The sequence below is a fragment of the Salminus brasiliensis genome, chromosome 13 (assembly GCF_030463535.1).
Source record: "Salminus brasiliensis chromosome 13, fSalBra1.hap2, whole genome shotgun sequence".
Taxonomy (NCBI): Eukaryota; Metazoa; Chordata; class Actinopteri; order Characiformes; family Bryconidae; genus Salminus; species Salminus brasiliensis.
Window position 1 is genome coordinate 23,491,912 of NC_132890.1, and position 24,733 is coordinate 23,516,644.

General features: G+C 40.1%; 1 protein-coding gene across 1 annotated transcript in view; it reads right to left on the reverse strand.

Annotated features, from left to right (window-relative positions):
* Window positions 1-1,670: 1,670 nt before the first annotated feature.
* The window catches only part of dvl3b (dishevelled segment polarity protein 3b), a 55,181-nt gene continuing 32,118 nt past the window's right edge, over window positions 1,671-24,733 (reverse strand). The window contains exons 3-15 of the mRNA XM_072695010.1: window positions 17,523-17,650; window positions 13,906-14,054; window positions 12,892-13,027; window positions 11,034-11,127; window positions 10,752-10,821; window positions 9,245-9,384; window positions 8,283-8,359; window positions 8,121-8,188; window positions 7,409-7,558; window positions 5,994-6,125; window positions 5,461-5,628; window positions 5,103-5,318; window positions 1,671-4,261 (exon numbers count right to left, since the gene is read on the reverse strand). Coding sequence (XP_072551111.1) covers window positions 3,876-4,261; window positions 5,103-5,318; window positions 5,461-5,628; window positions 5,994-6,125; window positions 7,409-7,558; window positions 8,121-8,188; window positions 8,283-8,359; window positions 9,245-9,384; window positions 10,752-10,821; window positions 11,034-11,127; window positions 12,892-13,027; window positions 13,906-14,054; window positions 17,523-17,650 — 1,914 coding nt within the window. The 3' untranslated portion in view covers window positions 1,671-3,875. The remainder of the gene's footprint in view (window positions 4,262-5,102; window positions 5,319-5,460; window positions 5,629-5,993; window positions 6,126-7,408; window positions 7,559-8,120; window positions 8,189-8,282; window positions 8,360-9,244; window positions 9,385-10,751; window positions 10,822-11,033; window positions 11,128-12,891; window positions 13,028-13,905; window positions 14,055-17,522; window positions 17,651-24,733) is intronic.

Below are 24,733 nucleotides of genomic sequence, written 5' to 3' on the forward strand. Positions count from 1 at the left end.
CAATTTGTTTAAAGCTACGTTATATTAAATGGTTTATAAAGAGATTTCCTCATTCTGCTCACTTACCTGAAAGCCAAGGAAACTTAGCACAAAAAGTAAGGAGATTTGTGAGAATTGTTGAGAATTATTTCTTTGTTGTTACGATGCTTCTTGGCAAAGCCTGTTAATTTCCCACATTTGTAGGGAAGCAGTAGAGCTGACTATGTGGACTGCGCCCATGAAAAATTTGCCTTGCCTTCTCTGCCAATGCCAAACAGCTTATTTTGCTGTTGCTATTGACACTTGTTTTGAGCTTCTGGTACCCCCATCTGTGAGCATGGGCCCTGCTACAGTGGTCAGTAGGTGTCTGCTCCAAGAATCGGCATGCCACGTTTGACTAATCTGGATAGGGCTCGTGCGATAGGACAACTTCAAACTGGTGTTCCGCAAAACTAAGTTGCGGAATTATTGGGAGTGAGCCCTGGTACCATCTCCAAATTTAAGTTCCATATAACAGGGGATGTCAGAGACAGGCCACAAAGTGGGCGTCCCAAGAAGACAACACCCTAAGATGATTGTTTCCTCACCCTGTCAGCACTTAGGTACCATCTTCTACAGATTTGCAGTCGAGGACAATTTGGCCAACAGCTCTCTGCCCAGACAATCCGGAACAGACTGCAAAATGCAGCCAATCTCCAGTCTCATCGGGCTGCCAGGAGGCCTGCCATTACTGCCCTTCAACACGTGCACTGGAACCTGAACATGTGGAGGAACGTTATGTTCAGCGAGGAGTCCAGATTCTGCCTACAGCAGTTGCATCATTGGGTCAAAGTCGCGGAGAACGCTATGCTGATTGCTGCACCGATGGAGTAACATATTTTGATGGAGGCAGTGTGATGTTGTGGGGCAGAATCTCCCTCACTGGAAAAACGAGAACTTATCATCATTTGAAGCTCGATCTCTATGCAGATGAAATTCTGCAACCAGTGGCAATGCCACTGAACTCTATCCTCCATGATGACGATGCTCACCTCCACAGAGTGGGGTTTATCAGAATACTTCCAGAATTTGGGACTAGAGAGGATGGAATGGCCTGTCAGCAGTCCTGACTTCAACCCCATTGAACACTTGTGGGATCAGAGTGACCAACACAACCATGTTGGCTGATTTGCGACAAATACTGGTTGAAGAATGGGATGCCATCCCACAGCAGTGTGTGATCAGGCGGGTGACCTGCAGCATGAGGAGGAGGTTCCAGGCTGTTGTGGCTGTGTATGGTTCTTCCACATGCCACTGAGGCTTCCAGTAAATTGCCAAGATGCCTCATCAAACTTCAATCATCCAGTCCACCAAACATCAGACGAGTCAATGGCAGAATAAGCTGTTTGGCATTGGCTGAGAGGATTTGGGAAATTTTTCATGGGTGCAACCCACATCCTCAGCTCTGCTGCTCATCCCACAAATGCATGTTCCTAACAGATGTGGCACCATTTACAAAGGAAATGAACAGACTTTAACAGGAGATGAACAGGTTCTAAGATTTTCTCACAACAATGAAAAATTCTACCAAACACAAATTTCCTTCCTTTTTGTGCTAAGTTCATATTTGAGATCTGAAACATGAGAAAACAATCAAAGGACTCGATGTTTAGGCAATAAAACTATGTTTATAAATAAAAACAATTTGTTTTGGCATAAAACAGTGTACAGTGATTATTAAATTGAACCTTTTGATACTATACAGTATCGGTTTCTAATAATTAAAAACTTGCGATAAATGTATTTTGGAAAAATAACGGCGGGTTTACAGAAATACAAAGTAATGTTAGACTGTAAAAAAAAATACAGAATGTTAATGTTATTGATAAAAGAACAGGAAGATATGTAAGTGATGGATTGCTTTGGGAAGAGTGACAGAAAGAGAGAGACGGGGTGATCTTATTATTTGTTATGTGTAGTTCATTCAATTATCAAATACTTCTTTATAAGCCTAAAAAACTTCTCTGTTACACCAATCTTCATGAAACACAGCCACTGCTGCAGAATAGGCCCAACCTATATATTGATGTTAAGAAGGAATGGCATTTGATACATCTGTAGACCCTCATCCACGCATTATAACCAACTGATAAGATCACATTGTGTGCTTTCTATATTACCCTATGGGTAATAAGGGGTCCAAGCACCAAAAATAATTTAACCTTCATTTTTTCTTTGGTCCCACTTTATATTAAGTGTCTCTAATAGCTGTGTAATTACTCCTTACAATACAATTACTGTAGTAATAATGTAACTACTGAAGATGTACTCGCTGTTACGGTAAAGTCTTTACACTGGTTATCTGTTATCTTGTATTGATTTTGTATTGAAATTCTTTTATTAATTTAGACATAAGACATTATGTACCAGAGGTATTATGTACCATAAGGTTTATGTACCAGACTACCTCTCAACAATGTTTTGGCTTATGTCCCTCAGGTCCTTTGGATCCTTCTTCTCTCTAAGTTCTTCCTCATAGCTTTAAGTCACTACACTCCAAACCATAAAATAATAAAGGCAAACTTTGTAGTGTTTTATAAACATTATTAAAAAAACATTGTCATTTCATTTTTTATTCTATTCACATTTACTATTTCATTTAGCCTAACTTATTACATTGTATCATTTTCTGTTGTTTATTTTGAATTATCTTACTGTCCATCTTTTGTCTTCTTAAGCTTACGTATTTGTTTTTTAATGTAATTCTGTCAATTGCTTGTAAAGCACTTCAATTTCAATCTGGTTTGTTTAAAAAGTGCTATATAAATAAAGTATGACTAAAAGATTGACCGATTGATTACAGTGGAACAGCTTGTGTAAACTTTAATTCAGACTCGACTCAGACACAAACAATCTCAGCAGCTGTAACAGGAAAAGCTGCAGTTCATAATCAAATAAATCTCGTCCTATTACACATTTACAACCATATACGAAAGAATACGCTGTTACAGCTATTGAGATTACTGAGATACACTCGTGTCGAGTCCAAACTGTTGTTTTCATTCAAAACAGCAAAAGTTGTTTTTATACAAAATACATTACCAGCAGTTATGTTTTTGTTATGTTATTTGATTAGTAACGGATTATTAATGTGTTATTAATGATATGCTTACTATAGATACTTCACATAAAATGGGACCCTTTTTAGGATAAGCTGTTTTTAAATTTTAATAATTTAATATTTAAAATCTCTTACCCAAAATAAGTCAAATATACAAATTTAATAAAGCCAAACTGTAGGATTTGTATCCCCCCCTCTCTTTCCAACTCTCCATGATTGCTGACAAAGAAGGTAAAAGAAAAAAAAGACAAATATAAAACAATTGTCTGTAGTTTTCTCATGATCGCACTTGTTTTCATTTTAAATCATTATTAAATGATTTCACTTCATCTTTTAAGAGCAAAAGACAAGTCACAGTGAGAGCATTCCTCCGCCCTCCGCTCTCTCCTGTTCTGTCCTTTTGTTTTTTTAGTAGTAGTCTTTAATAAAAAGGGCTTTTTCAACTGCTTAAGAAAAACTGCAGAGAGGAACAAAGTTGTAAATGCAGGAAAAGTACATAAAAAAGGGACATGGAACAGAAAGCTTTCACCCCACTCTTGAACTGACCCCCATCCCTCTATCCCTTGACTTGATGGAGACCACGAGCCTCTGAGGGATTGTTTGAGGGATAAGTGCTCCATCTCAGTCTTCTTCACTGAAGAAACTACAAACCACAGGACACAGGAGGGACAATGCGAGGGACAAATACGTATCGATGCCGCTCCAGGGTCATTACCACTCTGGAAACCTCTCTCCACCACTTCACTTCAGCTCTTTAGCGTGAAAAATCAGCCCCCAGGGGCCCACCTGATGCACGTCACATCACATCCACAAAGAACTCACTGGGGTTTCCCATGGCCATGCGGAAGGACTGGCGTGAGGCTGTGAGTTCTGGGGGCACTGAGGCTAAATCCCGGCCAGGGGGGGATCCAGGCGTGGCTGCTACAGGAGGGGGCTGCGGGGGCAGGCCTGGAGGTCCGTAGACCAGGCTCTGGCCATGTGATTGGATGCTGCGGACACTGTGGACACTGTGGACACTGTGGATGCTGTGTGTGCTGCGGACACTGTGCTCGCTAGGGGGCGCTGCTGAACGCTCACTGGGAGCCTTCTCTCTTTTCTCTGATTCACTTCCACTACCACCAGACTTCGTCTCCACCGCACCAGCTTTAGTGCCACTGCGGTTTGAACCACTGCTGCGACTACCTGTGAGTGGGGCAGAAGAAGGAGAATCAGCATATACATACATACAACATTTTTATGAAGTAGTAGTACTTTTAAGAAGTAGTGCCAATAAAATAGGACTAACAATAGGAGGTGGGATTGCATGATACTGGAAAAACATTGCAATATTTTTTTTCTTCTGCAATATTTATTGTGATCAGAAGTCAATGATCTAGCATGCTAGATATTGGCATGATATATTTGGCAAATATAACCTGCCTCTGGTAGATAGATCCTGGAAAAAGAGAACAGGGCAAAATGCACTATTAAGTAGCAAAATGCAGCATGATGTGTCTGATAAAATTTCACATTGCACCTGATATCGGGAATCCTATAATGTGACTACTGCACATGTGCACACTGCGATTGGCAGTGCTGTATATTGTGCAGCCCTAGTCAGGGGGTATAGAGTGGAACTGTGTTCTCTGGAATGATGGTGGTGCTCCATCCAATACTTTTGGGTTGAGTAGGGGAGTTTGGGATGAGGTGGGGAGGTGATTATCCAACATGCTGACCTCACTAATGCTCTAGTAGAAACCTTTACCTTTACAGTATAGAAAGTTACTCCAGTTTCTATAATGTATTATATTCAATATCATGACATGTCTACACCCGTAACCCTTAAACTCTGGGTCTGTATGAGGGTCCACGCTTCCTCTCTCTTAAAACTACAAATCTTACTTATTAGCTTTATAGAAATGACTGAATAATCCATTGTAGTTACTGGGTATTACCTTAAGATTAAAAAATAAAGGCTTCATTTAGGGGGTAATCAAGGTGATTCTGACTGGCTTTCAGACCCACCAGGGCTTGCCGCTCTTACCTTCACTGTGCGGGCTGCCAGCGCTGCCTCCACCGGCCGTGTAACTGTAGGTGGGCTCGTGCAGTGGGTGGGGGTTATAGGGGTGAGGGATAGGGTACTGGTAGGGGAAGGGAAGAGGCCACGGGGCGGCCCCAGGATGAGGCAAGGGGGCCAGAGTGTCCTGGTCAGATGCTCCACTAGAACCATCATGGTCATGCAGGGTGAGATTAGCCATGTCTAAAAAGAGATGGAGGGACAACAGGAAAATGCGGTTAACTGCTGAATAAAAAAAAAACATGATAACATCAAAATGAAAGGAAAAATGAGGGGAAGTTCAAGCGAAAATAAGATATAAAGGAAAAATATTTTGACTACTCACTGCCACAGAGGTCTCCAAAGATATAGTAGCACTGCTCGGAGAAGGTGATCTTGTTGACAGTATGGCGAATGTAGCCAGCCTTCAGTAAGTTGCTTGCATACTTGCGTGCTTCTCGTCGGTCAGTAAAACCTTCCACATGATGAAAGAGCCAGTCCACCACGTCTGAACCTGAAGGCCAATGATAAATAAGGTTTCTATTTAGTGCTACGAGAAAGTTCCTTAAACTTTATATCTATCATCACTGTCATGAAAAACCTCTCAAAACAACTTTCCGAACTCTAAATGGAAGTCAATGTAAAAACAAATGATTTTATTTGTTATTTTGTCATTTTGGAGCATTTTTAATGGTCCATTTCTATTCATCATGAAATATGAACAAAATATAAAGAACACCTGCCAGATTCTCATTATATCAGAAAGTGAAAAACTGAGTTACTTTTTTGCATGACAGTAAGGCTATAATGCTTCTACTGTAAGATGTAATCCTATCTGCTTTGTGATGTGTTTAAGGAACAATATTTTTGTTCCCTTACCTATGAAGGCGTTTGGGATGGTGATCTTCAGCCACATTCTGTCTCGCACCTCCAGCCCTGACTCTGGAGATGCCATGGCTTTGGCAATCGCCGCCATGTCGCTGTGAATGGACAGATGAAACTCCTCGAACCCTGCAGAAAGAAAGGGCACTGAGAGTGAAGACAGCTGTGGGAGAGTGTGGACAGCTTTGCACCAGGAGGGAAGAAACAGTGGGCAGCGCTGACAGACGGGTCAGGGTCTTTTTTTTTTTCAGCCCTTAGCAACAGATTCGAGAGTGGGGTATGGCTCGCCATAGTGTTCAGAGAACAAAAATGTTCTCTTCCTGGTGTTCTGCTGTGTTTGTGGTATAGGGCACTGTGAACGTTTTCCTCCTTTGTTTCTGTGATCAAAATGAGCAGTTCTTAGTAATGACAATAGCACTGTCAGAGGTGCCTCAGGCTGAAATGCCCAGCAGGTGAACCGACCTGTGCTTATATCGCATAATACCTGCTTAACGCAATATTATATAGGACTTTTACTGTAAAATAGCTGCTTCAGAACTGTGTTGATGCTCCGCTGACTGTAAAGAGGAGAATGACGTCTCTATCATTACAACATCAGGCAGGAATGCTGGTATTGCACTATGGAACTGGGCAACGCTGCAAGTCAAATTTGTGTTAAATCCTGTAATATTACTATGCTGTCTCTTTCATTTTAGACAACTGTATCTCTCAGCTCGTCAACAAATGTACATTAACAGCTGTCCATGAGGGAGCGCTCAAAGTACAATTCGTATAGTAAAAAAAGGAATTACACTCCCCCAACTGTAGGGGAAGCCCAGGACTTTAAGGTAAGTAAGTAAATATCCAGTAAGGATGTGTCAAAATTGACCTTTTGTGAGTTCAGACAATGTCATCAAGATATGATAATATGGGAGGGAACTCTGAGAACTTTGTGCTAGAGTTCAGGCAGCTTCTGCTTTGAGCTAGAAGGCCAGATTCCTTCCGATAAGTGGAGCTAGGACTGAGAAATATGATGGAATTAAACAGAGGAGGCAGGGCGGTGGTGGGGGGCTTTATTTTCATCATGCACAGAGGGTAGAAATGGGAATTTATAGCTTGTTAGGAGGAAGAGGGGCTTCCGGGACATTACAAAAAAAAAACCCCAGATATTTCATAACTCCAAAAAGAAATGTATTTTTCCTAAGTGAAATGAAGTTTCTCACTTTTCTTTAGCTCTTACTGACAATTACCAACAAACAACGCCATTGCTGTAGTACAGAGCCCAATAACCCATCAGTTGTTAAGGGCATGGATTAAACATACAGTAAGCAGTGGATTGGAAGCTGATGGCATCCTGAGCAGATGGACAGGAAGCAGGCGCGGTGGGGTGGAGGGTGGTGGTGGTGGTGGTGGGGGGGGGGGTAAACACTTACGTTCGGTCTCTGGAATGGAGCTGGTGATGGAGGAGCTGGTGGAGGTGATGGTGCTCATGGAAGGGCTCATACCGTACACAGGGTACGCCCCCGTCATGGCTGCAGTGTGAGACACCCACGCAGCAGGGTCTATCGGACGGATCGGCTCGCCTAAACAAAATAAAAAAACACAGGGGTGTTGATGTGCTTTATTTCACAAACTATATGAAAGTTATTCATTAGCAAATATGGAACAATATCCCGTTTTTTCTTTCCTGATACCGATATTAAAATCTAGAGTATCGACCAAAACCAGTAACTATCCAATATTTTTCCTTAAACAATGTTAAGTTTTAAAATGAGGAGTTGTTTTGAAGCTTTTCACTTGAAGGTGCCAAAGAAGGAAAGTCTTGAGTATTTTAAGTTGATGTTAAAGCTATTGTACCACCCTGTTATTTTGATATTTTCCTTTTTAAAAGCTCTGCTTTTATTTATTGTTTAATGCCACTTAGGTGGTCCACAGCCACAAAGCCAGACATAGCCTATAGGCTAGCCTTTAATTCAGCACCAGAAAGGTTTAGCTGGGTGCTAGCCGGATTCTAGACTAAAAGCTAATCTAGCAGACCCTACCAGAATGTCTTCAGCTAGCAAACTGCACACTGTTCAAAAGCATAGTAAAATAGCAGTAATATTTCCTTAAAAGCATGAATATCCCTCATCTGTGAACACTCACTCCGGGGCAGGGTGAAGCAGCCGCGGGGGTTTGGGTCCCAACACTTGGCAACAGTCAGCGTTATGGGGCTATAAAAAACAAAAAAAACACGCATTCATCATCACTTCAGTCAGCTTGCAGGCTCAATGCTCACTCACTCAGGTAAAGTTTTAAGTGTCTCACCCAGGTTTGTGCACTATTTCTCTCAGGACCCTCACGGCATCGTCATTACTCATGTTCTCAAAGTTGATGTCATTCACCTAAGACATATATAAGGTACACAGTTTAGGCGTAAACATCATATCAGCACCATCAGACATTCTATATTCCATCAAATATCCATCAATATTGCGTTCAAACACTAAATTTACTGAATTTATGAGAAAAGAACTCCAAGAACATCCAAAATATATAGCATGAGGAGTATCAAGACAATCTTCAAAACAACTGAAAATGTCTCTAAATCATGTCTCTAAAGGCATGTTGCATTTGGTTGCAAGCTTTGTGTTCACACTTGGCAAGTTTGGTCAAAAGCCCCCCCTCCAAGCCTCTCTTTTTACGAATACCGCACCAGCCTGCAGACGCCAGTGACCGTCAGCACCGCAGCGAAGCGATGCGGAGAGAGCGAGGCCAATTGTGCTCTTTCAGGGCCATGGCTGCCGATGGTTAGCGGCATAAACCAGCGATCCTCAGATCATAGTGACAGCGCCTTAGTCCACTGGACCACCTTTAAACTTAAAACTGGGCATGTTCAAAGACAATACAATCTAAAAATCTAAAAAATCTTCCATATTGTCGATGTTGTTTTACCCATATGACTTTTGTTAACATATTACGTCAGTAATTACATTTACAGTTGACTGGGGCAGCTCCAGCAGGACAGAAATTCCTTAAACTCACTTATTGCGAAGGTGACATGTTATGACAACGACACGCTTAAAGTCATTAAGCTCTTCAGTACCGCTCATTCTACTACCAGTGTTTGTCTATTGACTGTTTTCAATGGGTGTGAGTAGAGGCTGTCCAGTTTTTTTGGCCACTGTGTGAACACTTAAAACTTAACTACCCAGTTGGGTGTACACAGATATACGTTTATACATACACAAATAATTTTATTAGATAATTTTATAGAATATTAAGCACACCTGAAGCAGCATGTCCCCTGGTTCGATGCGTCCATCAGCCGCCACTGCTCCGCCCTTCATGATGGAGCCGATGTAGATTCCACCGTCTCCTCTCTCGTTACTCTGACCCACAATACTGATGCCCAGAAAGTTATACTTCTCTACAGGAGGGGTGGGGTATGGGACACAAGGGGGGTGAAGGAGGGGGAGGACCAGAAGAGGAAGAGTGAAGGACAATTCAATATTAACATGTTCAAGAAGATCCACACAGTCTCTGCCTTAGCCCCGCCTAGTCATTAGTGTTCCCACCTGTGTTTCTTTTGTAGCCCTGTCCTCTCGTTATCCTCCCCAGATGGTCCTGTTTGTGTCTTATGCTCTTATACCCCTGTGTTGGTCATGGTCTTTGTCTTCCATGTTAACATTATATATAGCATTATGCCTGCTGTTCTCTGTTTGGTTGTTTTCAGTTTATGGCTTTTGGGTTTTGTTTTTTTGGGTTCCTCCATTATGGAAATAAAAACTCTTATTAGTTGTAAGCTCAGTTTTAGACTCTCTTAAAAGGTCTAATAAAGAAAACTTTATCCTGCCTCTACGACCCAGTCATCACAACTCCCTTCTTACCCCAAATGTAGCTATGGTAAGGCATAGTTATAGTATGAATTTTGCTTTTTTTTCACAATTAATGCACACTTAAAAGGAGGAATAAGACCTATCTGGCTTTAAAGTAAAGCAGTTTTTACTCCTCTGCATTTGATTACATTTAACCCTGCTAATTATTTTTACTTTATTTTGTAATGTAGCTTATACCCAAACAGGTAGCATGGTGCTAATCATTGGCCTTAAACTGGGCAGAGTTGTTAATAAATTTGTAATAGACTTGTAGAATTGCATTAAACAGACTGTTTTTAATACTTAATGATAATTATAAATCATGTATCTTCATTTTTTACAGTTTTACATTCTTTGACATGATGTGGATTTGACCATTGTTGTTTAAATTGTGTCAAGATGTGTTTCATGATAATTGGAGCAATAGAAATGCTCCAAATTTACAAAATTAATTTTTTCACATTAAAATTTCACTGAAAGTTAAGGATTTTCTTCTCCTGTAAAGTTCCCATGTTAGATACACAAGATTTTTTATTGACAACAACATGTAAAAGACATACACTATACTATATCTCCAAATGTTTGTGAACACCCTTCTTGCACCCATTGCCGACATGGATATACAGATATGCAAATGCACAAGTAATGTCAATAGAATAGGACTCTCTGGAGTACATAGGCATAAACCGATTGGCACCATGCCTTGTGCCAGGCATGGGCTAGAGTGTTCTCTAAAAGGATGGTGCTCCAGACAATATTGTTGGGATGAGTTGGGGTGGTGATCACCACTCTTGTCACTGAACGCAATGGTAATACAGAACACACTTATAAAATAAACAACAAGCCATGAGGCGACAAAAGCTCGCAGCGCACATTCAAAAGCAGCCGCCACAGATACAGATGTGTGTGTGGTACTCACCCATGTTTAATGTGACAGTGATGATGTTCAGAGACATGGTGGAATCAGTAATACTGCTGAACGAGGACGACTGGAGAAGGACAGAATGAGAAAAAGAAAGAAAGAGAGAGAGAGAGAGAGAGAGAGAGAGAGAGAGAGAGTGTTTAACAAAGGAGAGCAAGAACAGGGGAGAGAAAGGAGAGTAATGATGAAGACACACTTAAAGAGACCAGTCCAACACTGACAGCTGCTTCAGGTGTATGTTTTAGCGTGTGTGTACGTTTGTCTGTATGTCTGTCTCACCCTCTCCATCCGTGGTGCTTTGGGTTTCCGCCGGCGGCGACGGTGGCGCCTCATGAGCCTGGATGACGTGCTCTGCTCTGTGGAGCTGCTGAAGCTGCAGTGACATCACATCCATCATTTTTACACAATCCTGGGATGGATCTTAAGTGGCTCCCTACTCACTATGTAGTGTACTCACTATACATGTAGGTCCTGAAATACTGATCCCACACACAGTAGGACCCTATATGTCCAACAGAGATCCAATTGGGATTCGGCCTGGATGTTACTTACAGTATAGAGTGTTTTTTTTTTTACCATTAAAAGGTTTCAAAGATTCTAATTGGTCCTTAAAAGTCACATGACATTATTCAGCCAATCCTTATTGTGAGTTTAATGTGCTCCAACAAAAGGAAAGCACTTCTTTGTGCTGGCTTTCTAGAGCGTGTGATTTGAGTGCTTGAAGTTATACGTAAAGGATGGCAAAGGAGAAAGGATGATATTTATAGATTAAATATTAAAAATATTACAGATTAAGTAAATGAAAAAACAACATGAAGTGTCTTGGGTGTCTTTTAGAGGACTGATGCACCTATATCCATACATGTTTTATGCCCTCTATGAGGCTCTGTTTTATGCAGAGCACTTTTTTAAACAGACAACTTGAGAAACAGCTAGCAAAAACAAGCTTGGTTTAATAAGCCACGGTTGCCTAGCAACAGGGAGAAGTGCAGCCCAAAGCATATTTAAAAATATATATATATTTAAAAAAAACACATTGACTTGCGTAACGTGCATCGACACGCCCACTGAAAACATATGGATGTATCTGAAGAGCTTAAGACGGCAGCATAACAGCATCGTAAGTGCTGTGACTTGATCACTGCGCTGCATGTAATTTCTGCACTACACGTTATCCAACACTGCTGTTCTGCCTTTTTCTATTTTTCTGTTAACTTTAATAGATGCGAGTGAGAGAACAGCTTAAACTAACGTTACGCTAACTAAATGGTTTCAATCATATTCCTTTATGGAAAAATATGTTTGACAGTGAATAACCTAACTACATATTAACGCAGGTATTCCAAATTATAACAGGTATACGCAGGCATTCCACATTATAACCACTGTAAGTTTTACATTTAATATTTAAGCACAGATATTGATACTCCATTTCAGGCCAAGGGTTGCTTTGACATAAAACACAAAACCTGGTATTTAAACAGAAGATACCTTAATACCTGAGGTTTTTCAAGTTGCAATATAATGCTGCACACCTTGTGCTTGTAAGACGTTTTATTTATTTTTTATTTAAATCTTTTATTTAATTATTATGGTTTATAATTGTTTTATCTCTTTAGAATAACCAATACGTTAGTCATTAGAGTAATTGAAAAAAATAATAGTTTATATAGATTCTATAGATTAATCTACAGAAAAAATGTTTTAGTTGCAGGCCTAAGGAGATGTTCCACATGTCTCCAGAACTGAACTAGAGGGATGGACCACAATAGTCCCAAAGTGTTCAAATGGGTTGGCTGACTGAGTGGTGAGGCAATAACATATTGATTATATTTTATGGATAATGATATCATTTTTATACTTATCAAATATATGACAATATATATATATATATATATATATATATATATATATATATATATATATATATATATATATATATGACAAATATATGACTAAGACTACTGAGTAAATAGGGCTTAAGGAACTTCATCATGAGGTACACGACCAAACAACAGTAAAAACTAGACCTATACAGGCCTCATAAACTCAGGACTTTCTCTTACTCTGTTGTAATACTGTATCTACAAGACTGATCAGGCTCCAGAAGCACTGTCTGTGCTCCTTCAGTTCTCACCGGCTGGCGGAGTCATCCTCCTCTGAGTCGAAGAAACTTGTAGTGTCCAGTTCACTGCTCATTAGTGTAGAGGAGCTCTCATAGCCCGCAATCTCAGGCCTGCGTTCGGGCCGAGAGTGACCATTTAGCCTGCCGCCTGCAGTACAGTCACACACACACACACACACACACACACACACACACACACACACACACACACACACACACACACACACACACACACACATACAGAGAAACATACACAGCTTAAAATCAGCTTTATGATTTTTCCCCCACAACTCCCTCTCTGTAACTGATCACATCAATAGAGGGTATGCATTGGCAAAACACGAATGATAAAACATTATTCATCATGGCTGCGTTTATAAGGGAAACAGCCAAACTGGCACAGACACAAGCGATTATCTGCTGAAGTTCAAGGAAGTTGGACTTGACAACGATCCATTCAAATTACTAAAGAGCCAATGCTCCATGTACATCGATGTGTAGCCATGAACATCCAGCTAACTGAGGCTCACACTCGTTTTTAGAGGACAAAGTCATGGGCACAAAGTCATGTGAATGGTTTTAGAGTGTCACACTCACTGGGCCTGGCCGACACATGTGACGTCACCTGCATTCTCTCTATAAGCTTTAAAATAACCCTGGGCACCCATGACCCTGTCACCAGTTCACCTTTCTTTGAAGCACTTCTGGTAGGTACGGATCACTGTATACTGGGAACACCCCACAAGACCTGCCTGATGTTTTGGAGATGTCCTGACCCAATCCTCAATAGTTTGGATCACATTCATACGCTTGCTCATTTCTCCTGCTTCCAACACATCACCTCCAAGAACGGACTGTTCACTTACTGCCTAATAGATCACAAGTGCTTGACAGCTGCTACTGGAACCAGATCATCAATGTTATTAACGTCACCTGTGGTTTTAATGTTATGGCTGATTGGGTGTAGATTAGACACCTCGTGGGATAAAGAGATAAAGGCAAATGAGGACAGGTGGTTAGTCTCACCATGATCATGCGTGTCTTTCCTGCGTGGTCTCTCTCTTTCTCTTTCCCTCTCCCTGTCTCTGTCTCGGTCTCTGTCTTTCCGAGCTGATGGCCCCACCTCTGGCTCCGTGTCATTGTCCAGGTTGTCCTGACTGCCCGCTGCATTGGCACTGCAAAGAAAGTGAAGGAGAAACAAACACCATGTGAGGGTAGCTGGTATAGTTAGTGTGCATGTATTGTTGATGCCAAGCAAAAACCTTGTATCTCCAAAAGGAAATAATCCAGAATAATTACAGAAGAAGGAAACAACCTTCTTAAGCTTCAGTGAAAGTCAGTGGCTGTGTCGGACACTGGAGTTAGCTAGATGACTTGATGCCCTGCTGTGCACGCTGTCTCAGAAGACAGAAGTGTGGTAGTGAGCTTACTGCTAGATATGAAAATTTAGCCGTGTTGTCATCGTCTGCACTACCTCTCTGTGCTCTGTGGTGGGCAGTCCTGTGGGGTCCTGACCATTGAAGATCAGGGTAAAAGGAGGCTAACTAAGTACGCAGAGAAACAGATGGACTACAGTCTGTAATTATAGAACTACAATGTACCCTTATATGGTCAGTGGAGCTGATATAATGGACAATAAGTGTAGAAACAAGGAGGAGGTGTTACAAAAGGAAGGCAGAATTGCTGTGCTTCCACCACACATATACACACACACACACACATAAACACAAACTAGCTCATGCACAGGCTTTAGCCTTTTAAGGGGACCCCTGTTGTCCAAATGTCAAGTGCCATTATCAAACTGTCAGGATTTTTTAATGTCAGCCAAGCCTAAGAACGCCAGGGGCAACATACAAGCTGCTGTAAGTGTGTGTATCTGTGTGTGTGTGTGTGTGTGTGTGTTCCAGCTGCATGTTCAGGACCCTTCTGCCAGCAGAGGGCGCTCATAAATTGCTGTATTTTTCCAAACTGCTCCCAGCCACATTTCCACTGATTTAATAATTAAGCCATGCACACAGGGGGCCAGCAGCTATAGAGACAGAGCAGGAAACACACACACTTACACTCACTCACACACACACAGGAAACGCCAGCAGGACAAACAACCATACACACACATATGTTCACACACAGATAAAGGCTGCGGGCAAGAGACAGACAGGGCTGTGGGTAAATCTAAACCTGTGGGGATTCAGAAGGTAAAATTCCCACACTGAATTCCTGAGCCTGGCAGGGTGAGTGTATGTGTGTGTGTGTGTGTGTGTGTGTGTAGTCTTTTGATACAACAAGAAATAAACCTCAGAGCCTGAAAAAAACAACAGCTGTCCACACATTCACCACACTTTCATCAGCTATCAGAGAGAGACCTGTGCTGATGATCCAATGAAAAGCAACTACAACAAGAAGTATTCTAATCTATTTTAACGGTTCTATGCCAGCTTTAAGGTTCTCTACCAAAACACTTCTATATAATTTATCTTTTAATGTACATACAGTTTTATATCAAGAACATTCTATAATATTTTAAAGGATCTATTCAAATAAAAGTAACGGGTATATGTCACGAAAATAATCTTATATAAAAAAAATCTATGCCATTTTAAAGGTTCCATACTAAAGGGATTCTATACAGTTGTTAAGGTATTACTCCAATACATTTATGTATAATTGTTTTTCTGTCAATAATTATTTCAGGTTTTTAAAAAGGTTTTATGTCAATGCAATTCTAAAGGTTTTATTCCAATAGAAATATAAATCACAACAGTTCTATACAACTGTAAAGGTTCTATATCGATACAATGATATTACATGTTCTATATCAATAGATCTATATTCTATACTATATTAAAGGTTCTATACCAACAAATGTCTACACAATTGTGAAGGTTGTATACCTTTAAAGGGCTATATCATTTTAAATGTTATATACCAGTAGATTTCTATACTATATTAAAATTCGTATACTAACAAAAATATATAAAATTTTAAAGGCTATATAACAATATTTATTTATATAATTCTAAAGGCTCTATACCAGAAAAGTCTATACAATTTCAAAGATTATATATCAATATAAGGCTTTATTCCAATAATATTCCAGAGCATTGTAAAGGTTATACACTAATTCACTGTCATTTAAAATTTTCCATATCAAGCCAATAACTTATTGAGGAATGTCATTCATTCATCCTTCAAGATTCCTCTATATAACAAATACCATATGATATTTAACTGCATGAACTATAATATTGTTATTGTACAAAATCAGTTTTTTTTATACACACCACATATGGTCATATGGACACACACACACGCACACACACGCATAGCAGAATGAAGGTTTTGTTTAACTGGGACTGTTAGAGGAATATTGATCCATATTGATGAGTGAGAGTGAGTGTTTTGAGCTGATTAGATTTACAGGTGATTGTGATTGGCTTTCAGGTTTACTGGACAGTGACACACACACTTTAGTAAAACACACTCAGAGTGACCAGGCCACTTCCATTACAGGTATTGACTAGCGTTCTGTCAGTAAAGAGGAGAAGCGCTTGATTAGTTTGGTTAAAGGATGTCTTGGCACCTGAGCCAGACGGGTAATGTGTGTGTGTGTGTGTGTGTGTGTGTGTGTGTGTGTGTGTGTGTGTGTGTGTGTGTGTCAGCTAGTATTCTAATGAACTAACCTAATGAACTTTCCCATCTGTCCCGTTGCCTCACTGTTTGTACCAATATTACTGGCATATGCATTACTGGACTACAGAAGTGAATGTTCTGCAGGTGTGTGTCAATAGAAAACCCGTCAATAGAAAACCCGGCCAATGATCAAACTTGACATCTCAAACAGACACACACACACACACTAAATTTGTCCTAACTACCGCCAAAAGGAAGCACACTGAAAGATAAAAGTTTTTTTTGTATATATAATAATTACATTTTATGTGTGGAATTAAAAAAAATATGTAAGTAGCAATGTGAATGACAGTGGAAGGCTGTAATTTTATTCATAGGGATATATCTGATGATATATTGATAGTTCTGTATTTTCTATGGCAAAATTTTATTAATTATTAAAGCTCTAATCCATACTCTTTCATATACAATGTGATATATAACAATCTGAGAAAGGGAGTATGATGAGTGTATATATATATATATATGATGAGTGTATATATATGTATATATATATATATATATATATATATATATATATATATATATATATATATATATATATATATATATATATATGTGTGTATTTTTTTTTTTACAACCATTCCTGGTTTAGAATGAACTCAGCCTATTATATCAGTTCTACTGACCATATAGGAGCCCTTTGTAGTTCTATAATTACAGACTGTAGTCCATCTGTTTCTCTGTATACTTTATTAACCTCCTTTCACCCTGTTCTTCAATAGTCTACAGAGAAACAGATGGACTACAGTCTGTAATCATAGAACTACAAAGTGTTCTGAGAAATCAATTAAAATATTAATATTTTATATACTACATAATACAATACCGGTGTTCTGTTTATACTGTTTTTATGGGATGTCAAGTTTGAAATTTCACCTGTTGTATTTTTTTTCCCCACACATACACACGCATGCGCACACACACACCGACACTGTGTGGATACTCACTGGAACGAGGGTGGTCTAGAGTCCCCAATGCCTCCTGTCCGTTCTAATGGAGGAGGCAGCTCTGCCTGACTTTCAGCACCACAGCCTGAACCTCCATCTGAACCATGGGAGCCATCTGCTGACACCAGCTACAAAGAGAGAGAGAGACAGAGTGAGAGGGTGGCGAGAGAGAGATACAGAGAGACAGAACGTTATTGATCATCATACAAGGCAAACAAACAAAACATCTGATTTAATACAAAAGGGTAGTGTCCCACAGTGTAACACAGATCCCCCACAGCACCCTGTTCAGAACGTCCGGTTAAATGATAACGAGCCACTGTTTGCCCCACCCCTCACTCACACCCCAACCCATTACTTCTCTAGGCTACATTATCCTCAGTTGTCTCTGTTTGCATTAGCTAACATTTACTTCACCTTGAGTTCATATCGCTCTCTTTCTCTCTCTCTTCCAGCTGTAGTCTGTTGACCTTAGGTTTCCAGCTACTCAAATCAGGATCGATATACACTCCTGTTGCAGTTTGTTTATTACCTTCGTTTTTCACCTCTAAGTTAATTCTCATTGGTCCCTGTTTACACTAGCTAGCTAGCTAGCTAGCTTTACTTCACCTTGAGTTCATATATCTCGATCTCTCTATGCCCCTGTATCTCTTACCCTCCAGCTGTAGCCTGATGTACCTGCCTTTCCGGTCTTAGGTTTCCAGCTACTCAAATCGTAATCCATATTCACCTATAATGCCATAATGTCTCTAATAAAATTTTGATCAGACAGTTTTGACCTTCGACCGTCTTTTCAAATTCTTCTTCGCAAAGGTATTGGGTCGGGGGGAAGGTATGGGTGGGGGAAGGTATGATTCTAATGTTGAATGCTTGATAGCCCACAAACAACTGACAGGTAGGCACACATGATACCTGCATATATATTTTGTTTTATAATCTGGCCCCTTTCAACAAATAGAAAGACATTGACAAAAATAGAAAGCAAGGAATATGTACTCAAAAAGTTAGTGATATCTCCACACACACATACCCACACACAGCACGGCCCTAACAGTGTTCTTAGGGCAGCGCTAAACGAATCAGAATGTAATAAAGTGAGCAGTGAGGATGATTATTGTGCCTGCGTAACTAAAAAGAGAGCATTGAGGACTTCTCCACAGACAGACAGAGGCTCGTTTATACACACACATCCGCTCACACAGCCTCCACACGCCGGGCCCACAATGCCCTGCACCCCTGCCCACCCCTCTTATTTAATCTTCTCGTTATAGGCGGATATTTCGGGAGTGTTTTTCACTCACCCTGTGACTTCACTTAGCTAATCCAATCAGGCAAACGTGTGAGAGGTCACTGTTCTCTCTCACACTAAACCGACGCTCTGCAGAGGCCAATCAAGTGCCTTCGCACCTTTCCATTCGCGCACAGCTCACTTCAGTCTGGAGTGATCTTACAGCATATGCTATTCACAGGCTGATCACCTGAGCTGAGTTGCATTCGGCATTGCCCTGATGCTGCATGACAGATACGACAGACACTGCTGACAGTTATTTACCTGTGAGAGCAGAAACCTTGGTGACTCTTACAGTAGAAGCAAGTGGGTTAGTTTTGAGTCGATGGTTTTTGTAGATTAGATAAAATCAGATTACAGATACAGGGGTCGGCTCAAGCCCTGGATGTTTTCTCAAAAGCCCTGAATCTTTTTCAGATAATAAAGTTGTACAATTAACAGAGATAGTGAGGTCACTTTCCTCGCTACCTCTGATTGGACTGGCAAAATCACTGCCCCAAAAGTTCTGGGGAAATATCGCCATCTATGGATTGTCCGGTCACGAGTATTGTGTGGTGTGTTATCTGGGATGTTATAAATGAGGACACCAGACACTGAAAAATATTCCCGTAATGTTCAACATGGCCTCTGTTCACAGATCAAGTCCAACCCTTCAACAAAAAAAGAGCCAATCAGCTTTCTGATTACAGATCAAGTCCCACCCTTCAGCAAAAAGAGCCACTCAGCTTGATAATTACGCTGCAAGTGAAGGAGGGTCAACGGCTAGTGAGTCAACCCCAAACATCAGCCAGAGAAAGTGATTCAGCTTCAGCAGCATTTGGATTATTATTTTTATGGGTAATTTGATTTATTTATATATATATATATATATATATATATATATATATATATATATATATATATAATTAAATGATATCCATAAAAAAGTAGGCTGCATTATTGGGATATTTCGACTAAAAACCAATGTTTACCATTTAGCCAAGGTTTTAGCAATGAACATCAGCGTTTTGTAACTGGCTCTGTTACCGTTAGTGGGCTACAGGAAGACGCAGCCGAAGATGTACTTTAACAGCAGTCCACTTCAAGCAAAGGTACCGCCACAGGAAGACATTTCAAGACTTTGTGGCTTCAGGAATTTCCGTGGCTTGGGTTTAATAATATAAAGCAGGCTATAAATTGCAAAGTCTGTTTGAAAGCAACCCAAAACATAGCTGGAAGAACGGATTTTGTAACAGGAACAAATATAAAAAATAAAAAAAAAGATGGAAAAAACATGCATGATAAAAATGCATGAGATTTTTCCTACAGCAATTCCAAAACTAATAAAAAATGTGAAGAAATGAACATGAAATTTAACCTACATGCAGCCTACATGATATCTGAAGAGAAACAATGACCAATACATTAATAATAGTGCCTGCATACACACAGGTAGTGGTGAAACGGATGCTTCTGTGTGTTCTGATGATAAATATGTCGTCAGTCTGTCCGTTTTTTAACCATATCAGACTTAAACCCATCAAAGCTACTTTAAAATGTGTGAAACTAATGAGCCTCTTGGGGGAAGCAGAGCAAAAACTTAACACTATTAATCAGATACACACTCAGTACAGTGAGTACATCACTCAGTACAGTAATTATTAGGACACAGCACTAACAGCACTAACAGCACCAGGAGTGAGTGTGTGACGATGGTAATGCATTGAGCATGGTCACACATCTGAAGTCATTCTGGTGTGTCAGTCGAGAGCAAAGTCAAATTCTACAGCTCCAGTGTGAGATTATTTTGGCTTCAAACAGAATGAGTGAGCAGAGTCTGTTAATGTGAACGAACCAACTTGGTAGACATTGATTTATTTATGTTTTATTTACTTTATTTACAACAGTTCTTATATTCCAATGTCTGAACAGTTGTTAAAATGTTGTAATAATTAGTATTAATATGCTATTATACCATCATCATATTAATGCTATAAAATGACAACAATATGTCAATAGTTGTTCACTGCAGTCATTTTTCTAGGGCAATTTAGTACCCAAAAAATAAATTCTTGTGATAGGCCTTCCTGTAACCAATTTCTATACAAAATGCAACTTCTACAAGAAGTGTTTAAAGTGATCAGTGTTATATGTATAAACATACTTTACAGGAGAAGGTAAACCCTATCTTCATTGACTTCAATGGAAGTCAATGTAAAAGATGATATCATTTTGGAACATTTTAACTGGCCCACTCATCAATGCAAACAAACAACTGACAGATTTAAAATATGTCAAAAAGTGAAAAATGGTAAAAATGGAGATACAAGATTGCTGCCTGGCTCTGATGACACAAAATGTATACAAATTAGTATTTAAGAGGCTTCCTTCTAGTGGTCAGTGGAGCAGAGTGACAGAGATTAGGCTGAAAAATCTGATATTTCTTTAAAGAAACAGCCACTGACCCCAATCTCAGTCAATCAGCCAACGTTTGCTTCTGGAGCTACGAGAGTCATGTAACAAACGTCTATGTCCATTGCTATACTAGCCACATTAGCCTGGTGCAACACTTAGTTAAATAACCTTAGTAGGCAAACTTTAGACACCAAACATGTCTTGATGACCATTCGTAAAAGGACCCATTTCATCAGTCTTCTTATCCACTTTTTCTTGGTCAGGGTCACGGTGGGTCCGGAGCCTACCCGGAATCATTGGGCACAGTCCAGAATTCCATTTAAAACCATCATGCCTTTAAGAGTGAAGGCTAATTAGGGGTGGGCAATATGATTATGATACATTTTGTTTTCGTAATACACAATTAGCTTTTCAAAGCATATTGAGGATATCGTCAGTGCTTAAAGAACAATTAGTTACAATTAGTGTAATAAGACTGTTTAAATGGATAAGGTGCACTATGGGAGAGTATCTGAACAGTAGTCTTTAAGGACCTGTCACTACTGATGCATTTTGGCTGTGATCACGCGTATCATGATAAATATTGTGTATTTGTCTTTAAATATCGTGATATTACATTTTTGCCATATCGCCCAGACCTAGGGGTAATACAGCACAGTCAGGCCTTACAGTACATATACCAGTCTGTTTAATTCTAAGGGCTAAAGGTTGGTAGGATGCTGATTGCTAACAACGAATATAGCCAAGTGTGTTGTCTATATATTGCATATAATACCAGCGAGAGACCGGAGAGAACGGCCGGAACTAAATTCCTTGAGTGTGCCAACATGCTTGGCCAATACATCTGATTCTGATGTTTACTGACATCTAGTTCAGCCAAAGCAGTTTGTTCCAGAATGTTCCAGTGACGTACTCTAAAACCTGAGCACTTTTTCATTCTTTCCACACTCCTAATGTAACACACCTGATTGAGGAGATGAAGCATCAGGAGAATCTGAATAAGGGAATCAGGTGGATCTGATTATGGCTGCAATAAAACTCGGTAGGAGAATCAGCAGGATGTAAACAAATGAGGGCTCAGTTAGTTGGGCACTACTGCTGCAGACGATTAGCCAACCCCTTTTGTTCTGTGTATACAAATGTCTCTTATTGTGTAAAGAACAAACAAATAGTTGCCTAAAGCTTTACACAGCTTTTTATCATTTAAGAGTACATCAACGCATGCCTACAGAATACTCTGGAAAGTATATTAGTTGTTCCCTACGCTGGAAGATCAGAAGTATGACACAGAACACTCTTATAATGAGTCAAAATGCACCCTATATAAAACACTACTGTACACTACGGAACACTATATAGAACACTTCTATAGAGTACAGAAATGGTCCTCTAATCCAAAGGTTCTTAAACATGGGCCTGTGGCCCCCTGAGGGGTTGCAGAAGATGCTAGGAGTCCTGACCACACCCGTGATATACTGTAGAGAACCTAAATGCCTCCCTTAAACACTATTCCCTACATTAGAGCACTACATAGAACACTACACTACTACAGAAAATAGAAATGGTCCCCTAAACACTATTCCCTACATTAGAGCACTACATAGAACACTACACTACTACACTATCCCCTATATTAGAGCACTATAGTACACTACACTACTACAAAAATATAGAAATGCCCCCTTAAACACTATTCCCTACATTAGAGCACTATATAGGGTACTACACTACTACAAAGAATAGAAATGCCCCCCTTAAACACTATTCCCTACATTAGAGCACTATAGAACACTACACTACTACAGAGAACAGAAGTGGTCCCTTAAACACTATTCCCTACATTAGAACACTACATAGAACACTACACTACTACAGAGAATAGAAATGGCCCCCTTAAACACTATTCCCTACATTAGAGCCCTATAGAACACTACACTACTACAGGGAACAGAAATGGCCCCCTTAAACACTATTCCCTACATTAGAGCACTATTAGTGTTTAAGGGGGCCATTTCTGTTCTCTGTAATAGTGTAGTGTTCTATAGTGCTCTAATGTAGGGAATAGTGTTTTCTATTCTTTGTAGTAGTGTACTGTACTATGTAGTGCTCTAATGTAGGGAATAGTGTTTAAGGGGGCCATTTCTGTTCTCTGTAGTAGTGTAGTGTTCTAACACTACACTACTACAGAGAACAGAAATGCCCCCTTAAACACTATCCCCTATATTAAAGCACTATAGTACACTACACTACTACAAAAATATAGAAATACCCCCTTAAACACTATTCCCTACATTAGAGCACTATATAGGGTACTACACTACTACAAAGAATAGAAATGGTCCCCTAAACACTATTCCCTACAGAGAACTATATAGAACATTTCACTACTACAGAGAACAGAAGTGGTCCCTTAAACACTATTCCCTACATTAGAACACTACACTACTACAAAGAATAGAAATGGCCCCCTTAAACACTATTCAAAGAACAAAAATGGCCCCCTTAAACACTATTCTCTACATTAGAGCACTATAGAACACTACACTACTACAGAGAACAGAAATGCCCCCCTTAAACACTATCCTCTATATTAAAGCACTATAGTACACTACACTACTACAAAAATATAGAAATGCCCCCTTAAACACTATTCCCTACATTAGAGCACTATATAGGACACTACACTACTACAGAGAACAGAAATGCTCCCTAATCACTGTTCCCTACAGCAATTTTCAAACTGGGGGATGTGACACCCTGAGGGGCTGTGGAAGGTTCTAGGAGATATTTATCATCACAATTCTCTCTGATTTACAATGATCTGTTTTATTAAATCTGCCTTGGCTTCATGAACTTAGGACAGAGGAACAGAAATGGCCCTAAGGTACGTTATTAAACTTGAAAAGTGAATTATATGTGCCAACCGATTACAATCCGAGGCCATCTCATGCTCACTTAACCTGTCTTTTCTACATACAGGTCAGTGAATGCTGAATGGACAAGTTTCTATTATGGTCCAGTAAGTGCAATTAAAGACACAGGGAGGGGGGCTGCAGATGGCACTCACTATCTCACTATGTTCTCTCAAGCCTCACCCAGGTCAGGTCTGTCCCAGCAGCGCAGCGTCCACTAGAGGGTGCTCCTTATTCCACTAACCTGAGCTGCAGCAGCAGAGATTTCAGTAAAGCAAGGCTAGTGCCAAGACCCGCCTTCACTGAAGGCTTCCACAGGCCCAGGGCTGCATGGGAAAGGAGCTGGTATGAATGTGAAGTGGAGGACACGCATATTTCCCTGAACCCCAGGCTCCGGCCTCCGCTGTTAACATGCTGGAAAAGAGCATCTGAAGGCAGCGGGGAGGAAAGCGGCGATAAAGAGTGCACCTTCTGTTTCTCCATGGAGCGGGGATTAAAGAGAGGGGGATCTGGCAACGTAGGCCTTGTGTGAGTGTGTGTGTGTGTCTAAATGAATGCATTCTTCCTGTGTGTCTCTTGGCCAAAAAAAGAAGAGAAAGGCATGTGTGTGATTGGAA